Source organism: Oncorhynchus mykiss, chromosome 23, assembly GCF_013265735.2.
Source record: "Oncorhynchus mykiss isolate Arlee chromosome 23, USDA_OmykA_1.1, whole genome shotgun sequence".
NCBI lineage: Eukaryota > Metazoa > Chordata > Actinopteri > Salmoniformes > Salmonidae > Oncorhynchus > Oncorhynchus mykiss.
In genome coordinates, this window is record NC_048587.1 from 46600918 (window position 1) to 46607888 (window position 6971).

The following is a 6971-nucleotide window of genomic DNA, read 5'->3' on the forward strand; positions in this document are numbered from 1 at the left end:
GGAGTGGCTTCCGTCTGGCCACTCTACCATAAATGCCTGATTGGCGGAGTGCTGCAGAGATGGTTGTCCTTCTGGAAGGTTCTACCATCTCAACAGAGGAACTCTGGAGCTCTGTCAGAGTGACCATCAGGTTCTTGGCTACCTCCCTGACCAAGGCCCTTCTCCCCCGATTGCTCAGTTTTGCCAGGGCGCGAGGTCTAGGAAGAGTCTTGGGGGTTCTAAACTTCTTCCATTTAACAATGATGGAGGCCAATGAGTTCTTGGGGACCTTCAATGCTGCAGACATGTTTTGCTACCCTTCCCCAGATCTTTGCCTCAACACAATCCTGTCCCGGAGCTCTACGGACAATTCCTTCGACCTCATGGCATAGTTTTTGGTCTGACATGCACTGTCAACTGTGGGACCTTATATAGACAGGTGTGTGCTTTTCCAAATCATATCCAATCAATTGAATTTACCACACCAATCATGTTGTAGAAACATCTCAAGGATGATCAATGGAAACAGGATGCACCTGAGGTCGGCGGGGTAGCCTAGTGGTTAGAGCATTGGACTAGTAACCGGAAGGTTGCAAGTTCAAACCCCCGAGCTGACAAGGTACAAATCTGTCGTTCTGCCCTTGAACAGGCAGTTAACCCACTGTTCCTAGGCCGTCATTGAAAATAAGAATTTCTTCTTAACTGACTTGCCTAGTTAAATAAAGGTAAAATAAAAATAAATAAAATAAAAGGTCAATTTCGAGTCTAATAGCAAATGGTCTGAGTATTTAATATAATTCAAATATTAGTGTTTTTCATTTTTAATAAATTAGCAAACATTTCTATTGTTTTTTTTTTCTCCACTTTTTCATAATGGGGTAATATGTGTATTTAATCCATTTTAGAATAAGGCTTTAACATAACAAAATGTTTAAAAAGTCAAGGGGTCTGAATACATTCCAAAGCACTGTACATGCACAACATAAGCCTGGCTCATGGGATATTGATATCCACAGTGCTCCATACACAACATTTCTTGTAATCACACAAAAGGTTATTTTGAACAATAATTTTTTTCTGCCCCATGGCAAAATGTTTAGAATTACAAGAAATTAGGTTTAAAACTGCAAAATGTTCTCTTCCCCAAGGCAAATGAATACAATTTCAGGAAATTGGCTTTAAAACTGCAACATTTGACAAGACTTGATATGTCCGGACGTGCACCGCAGAAGTCATAGTAAAACTGCTTTTTATCTCAATCTAAAGTAGGAGTTGTGTTCTGATATTATGAGGGTGTCCCTGATGAATTTGCTATCACAAAAGGAGTCCCTGGTGCAAACCAGTTTGGGAACACCTGACCTTGTCCATGTGGTTCCACAGATGAGAAGAGTTACTAACAGTCGCTATACATCTGTGATTGGGGCAGCCTTAACCACCATATAAAATATATTTTGACATGTAGCCTAAATGTTTTATGACTTGTTTGGTTATTCAGATGAGCTTGCTATGGTCTGGCGAGAAACTCAAATCTACCTTGAAGAAGAAGTTTCAACATGTATTTGAGCGAATTGGGGACCAAGGAAATCCAACAAGACGTCTCAACCAGATCTACACAGACCTCTACATCACAGAGGGTGAAAGTGGAGAGGTCAACAGTGAACATGAAGTGAGACAAATCGAGACAACATCCAGCAACACAAGAGTCGCCAATCAAATACAACAACATCTTTAAATCGTTACCCGGACAAGACACACCAATCATAAGTGTGATGACCAAGGGAGTAGCTGGCATTGGAAAAACAGTCTCTGTGCAGAAGTTCATTCTGGACTAGACTGAAGGAAAAGCAAATAAAGACATCCAGTTAGTATTCCCGTTCCCTTTTCGGGAGCTGAATTTGAGGAAAGGAAACAAGCACAGTTTGAATGAGCTTCTTGGTCATTTTATCATGGGGATGAAAAACGTTGATTCCTCTGACTATGACAAGTGCAACGTTTTGTTTGTCTTTGAAGGTCTGAATGAGTGCAGACTTCTTCTAGACTTCCAGAACAATAAGAGCTGTTGTGACATCAGAGTCCACTTCGGTAGATGTGCTGCTTACAAACCTCATCAAGGGGAATCTGCTTCCTTTTGCTCTTATCTGGATAACCTCCCAACCTGTAGCAGCCAATCAGATCCATTCTCAGTATATTGACCTGCTGACAGAGGTATGAGGATTCAACAACCCTCAGAAGGAGGAGTACTTCCGGAAGAGAATCAATGATGAGAACCTGGCCAGTAGAGTCATCACACACATGAAGTCATCAAGGAGCCTTTTATCATGTGCCACATACCAGTGTTATGTTGGATCTCTGCCACAGTTCTGGAGAGAATTTTGGATGAAGCAGTGAGTGCCGACATCCCCAAAACTCTGAATGAAATGTGCACGCACTTCCTGATTTTTCAGACCAAACAGTGGAATCAGAAGTACGTTGGAGAGCGAAGTAGAGATCCTCTGTGGATGAGGGAGAGCATCCTGTCGCTGGGAAAACTGGCATTCCAGCAACTAGAGAAAGGTAATCTAATATTCTACGAAGAAGATCTAAATGAGTGTGGAATTGATATCAGAGAAGCATCAATCAAATCAAATCAAGAAGCATCAATCTACTCAGGATTGTGCACACAGATCTTCAGAGAGGAGTTTGGACTGTACCAGGGGAAGGTGAACTGCTTTCTGCATTTGAGCATCCAGGAGTTGCTTGCTGCTTTGTATGTGTTTCTCACTTTCAAGAATGGCGACAAAAGTCCACTGGTCCAACAGAGATCCTAATCCAGTAAGCTCAGAAAATCATCATTTGGACACAAAACTTTGACCGACTTACAGTGCAGTTGATCAGGCCTTACAGAGTGAGAATGGAGATATGGACCTATTCCTCCGTTTCCTTGGCCTCTCGCTGTAGTCTAATCAGACTATCCTACACGGTCTACTGACAGAATCAGGAAGCAGCTCAACCAGCATGGAGGGAACAGTCAAGTACATCAAAGAGAAGATCAGAAAGAATCTCTCTCCAGATAGGTGCATCAATCTGTTCCACTGTCTAAATGAGCTGAATGACTGACTATTCTCTAGAGGAAGAGATCCAATGCTACCTGAGACCAGGAAGTCTCTCAGAAGGCAAACTCTCACCTGCACAGTGGTCAGCTCTGTTGTTTGTGTTGCTGTCTTCAGAAGGGGAGCTAGATGTGTTTGACCTGAGGAAATACACCACATCAGAGGAGGGTCTTCTAAGGCTGCTGCCAGTAGTCAAAGCATCCAGAAAAAGCTCTGTAATACCAGATCAAAATCACAGAATATGAAATGATACTTGCTCAGATTGAGTAACCCAATGTGTTTGTTCTTCAACACTATTTTGTATTTTAGGTTGAATCAGTGTAAGAGATGCTGTGAAGAGTTGACCTCAACTCAAACTCCTCACCTGAGAGAGCTGGACCTGAGTCACAATAACCTGCTGGATTCCGGAGTGAAGCTGCTTTGTGTCGGACTTGGGAATCCACACTGTAAACTACAGATACTACAGTCAATATTCATTCAGTTCTGGGATGGATCATTATTTTTACAATATCATGGTCATTTTAACAGTGAAAAACATTCCATCAACTAATTTGTATTTTAGGCTGAATCGATGCTACATCACAGAGAGATGCTGTGAAGCGTTGGCCTCAGCTCTCAGCTCAAACTCCTCACACCTGAGAGAGCTGGACCTGAGTCACAATGACCTGCAGGACTCAGGAGTTAAGCTGCTCTCTGCTCTACACTGTCAACTGAAGACTCTGAGTTCAGTACACATGGGATGTAAGATACACTCTAACTGAGGTCTTGCAACTAAGAGAGCTGGACCTGAGCTTCAATTACCCAGGTGACTCAGGAGTGAATCTGTTCTCAGCTTTACTGGATGAGCCATGCTGTAAACTGGAAAAACTCAAGTAAAAATGAATGTGGTTGGGTGAATGAATTCAATTTTTGTAACATAATATATTTCCCCTACCGGTTGCATGTGCCAATAAATCATTGTCTATTTTTTGAACAGAATAGACATTGTTGAAGAGAGCAGGATCAACTTCGATGTGGACAATATGGCTGTGAAGTCAGCAAAACAATAGTACAAACTGAGAACCAATTTGATTGAATATCAGAAAACTAACATTTTACAATATTTTTTTTCTCTTGTGGAAAACGATACATATTAGAGTTAACATTCAGTGCAGGGTTGAGTGGAAAACTGATAGACGTTCTCTGAATGGTGGGTTTTTTTCTAAACCAATTTCACATTTTCAATCAGATCACTGTGAGCTCACACTGGAGCCGAACACAGCACACAGACTGCTCTTGCTGTCTGAAGGGAACAGAAAGTTGACACGGGTGAGGGAGAAGCCATATCCTAACCATCCTGAAAGATTTGACCACTCAAAACAAGTGCTGTGTAGAGAGGATTTGTTTGGGAGATGCTACTGGGAGGCAGACTGGAGTGGGGAATGGGTCAGTATAGGAGTGGCATACAAAGGAATCAATAGAAAAGACAAGTTTGATGACAACTGGCATGGATGCAATGCCAAGTCCTGGAGACTGAACTGCTCTCATTACAACTACATTGACTGCCATGGCGATGAGAGCACTGGCATACATGTCCCCTCCTCTCTCTCTAAAAGAGTAGAGGTGTATCTTGACTGGCTGGCTGGCACTCTGTCCTTCTACAGAGTTGTCTCTGCTGGATTGACCCACCTGTACACCTTCCGTACCACATTCGCTGAGCCTCTCTACCCAGTATTTACTCTTTGGGATGGCTCCTCTGTGTCCCTGTGCTCCAGGCGAAACAACCTTTAGTGTCTTGGAACACTCTTAAGTCTTCACAGGTTTCACATGCTTTACTGTTGTTAATACGTCCTTGTGTGGAACATGGCTTCTCACATAGCTAGACACTTTTGTGTATATAAAGTGCTATTGAAGCAGTTATTAGTCCCTGTAACTTAAATCTAAATAATGTGCAATGTTTATGATTAATGCTATTCTGTAGATGATTAACTTCTGTTTTTAACTTCTATTGCCTTTGCTGTAGTTTTCCATATCTTGAATTAATATTAAAACTGGGTTTGTCAGAACAACAACCATCATTGAGTTGGACTCTCAATCCTTATGGTGTAAAACTCCATCATCACACATTTGATCTTTGAGTGAAGATTAGAAACCGTTAGCTGTTGTTTTTAAAAAATACTTTGGCTTGTACACGTTGGTTTACATTACATAATGCTTTTTATCCATCAGATTATAAACCGGGGGCTGCCACAGCACCTCTCCTGTCCCGCTGACTCACCTCTGAACCCCCAAAAAACTGACCTTAGACCAGTGTCAACTTTATTCAGGTCAAAGGTCTTTAATCGTGTAGGTCTAAAAATGGAACTGACCACAGAAAGACAGAATGGTAGATGAGAGGTGCTGTGGTCTCTCCATTTGTAACACGGGTGGTTCAGTGAATAATTGATCACCTGTGTAAGATCCTGTTTCCCTCTGATGTCCTGTTTGTTTATGCCGTTTCTCATTAAAACACGTGTCTCAGGTCACATCAATATCTATACATCAACGGGCATGTAATCCTGACATAAGTTCATGTGTTTGTGACAAATCAGCCAGAACAGGTTTTCCATTATTGTAATCTTCATTGAGCAATACAACATAACCACAAAAAATAACTGATGTCCAAATAAAGTCCTCTTGAGATCATTGATAAAATATATTCACCTGAAAATCCTGGACATTGTATGGCCAGAAAGTTGTGGAATGCTTCAGAGATGGTTGCACTGATTGTCTTCATGAAATACCAAATGGCTCTTTTCAACAAAAGCATCTGTCAGAAAAAAGTTGTTGGGTCTAATTCGGCCTCTGTTATACTATACAGAACAGTAAGCTATAAAAACAGAGTAGCACACTCCATATATATAACCAACAGTAATTTATTGGGTAAAAAAAAACCCACCAACGTCACTGACGTTTCGGTGAACCTGAAGGCACAGTGATGCCGAAACATGGTTTTTATTTTACCCAATAAATTACTAGGAAGTAATATATGGAGTGTGCGACTTTTTGTAGCTTACAGTTTATTCACAGTTAAGAGAAAATTATTTTGTGTAGAGGTGTTGATTATGTATGCGCCAGCTCATACTTTTATTATACTACACTGAACAAAAATATAAACGAAACATGTAAATTGTTGGTCCCATGATTCATGAGCTGAAATAAAAGATTCCATAAGCACAAAAAGTTTCTCTCATTTTGTGCACACATTTGTATACATTCCTGTTAGTGAGCATTTCTCCTTTGCCAAGATAATCTATTCCCCTGACAGGTGTGTGATGTCAAGAAGTGGATTACACAGGTGCACCTTGTGCCGGGGACAATGAAAGGTCACACTAAAATGTGCAGTTGTCACAACACCACAGATGTAAGTGTGCAATTGGCACGCTGACTGTAGGAATGTCTGCCAGAGCTGTTGACATAGAATTTAATGTTAATTTTGTACCATTAGCCGCTTCCAATTTCGTTGTAGAGAATTTGGCAGTACGTACAACTGGCCTCACAACAGCACACTACGTGTAACCACGCCAGCCCAGGGTCTCCACATCCGGATTCTTCACCTGCGAGATCGTCTGAGACCAGCCACCTGGACAAATGATGAAACTGTGGGTTTGCACAACCAAAACATTTCTGCAGAAACTGTCAAAAAAACATCAGGGAAGCTCATCTGCGTGCTTGTCATCCTCACCAGGGGCGTGACCTGACTGCAGTTCGGCGTCGTAACCTACTTCAGTGGGCATATCCTCACCTTCGATGGCACGCTGGAGAAGTGTGCTCTTCACGGATGAATCCCGGTTTTAACTGTACTGGGCAGATGGCTTCATGTGGGCGAACAATTTGTTGATGTCAACATTGTGAACAGAGTGCGAACAATTTGTTGATGTCAAC

At 41.7% G+C, this 6971-nt stretch overlaps 1 protein-coding gene across 1 annotated transcript; it reads left to right on the forward strand.

Moving 5' to 3' along the window:
• Window positions 1–1925: 1925 nt before the first annotated feature.
• LOC110503124 lies at window positions 1926–6367 on the forward strand. Its single transcript, XM_036959908.1, has 6 exons — window positions 1926–2061; window positions 2338–2532; window positions 3186–3256; window positions 3378–3388; window positions 3631–3796; window positions 4140–6367. The coding sequence occupies exons 1-6, from the start codon at window positions 1926–1928 to the stop codon at window positions 4836–4838; spliced, it is 1278 nt and encodes a 425-aa protein (XP_036815803.1). The 3' UTR covers window positions 4839–6367.
• Window positions 6368–6971: the final 604 nt, after the last annotated feature.

Excerpts from the sequence above, each read along its gene's own strand:
- LOC110503124 (XM_036959908.1), top strand. The coding sequence starts at position 1,926 with ATGGGGATGAAAAACGTTGATTCCTCTGACTATGACAAGTGCAACGTT. Across the intron at positions 2,533-3,185 it reads ATTCCAGCAACTAGAGAAAG|AAGGGGAGCTAGATGTGTTT; the intron begins GTAATCTAATAT and ends TGCTGTCTTCAG. Across the intron at positions 3,797-4,139 it reads AACTGAAGACTCTGAGTTCA|TTGAATATCAGAAAACTAAC; the intron begins GTACACATGGGA and ends GAACCAATTTGA.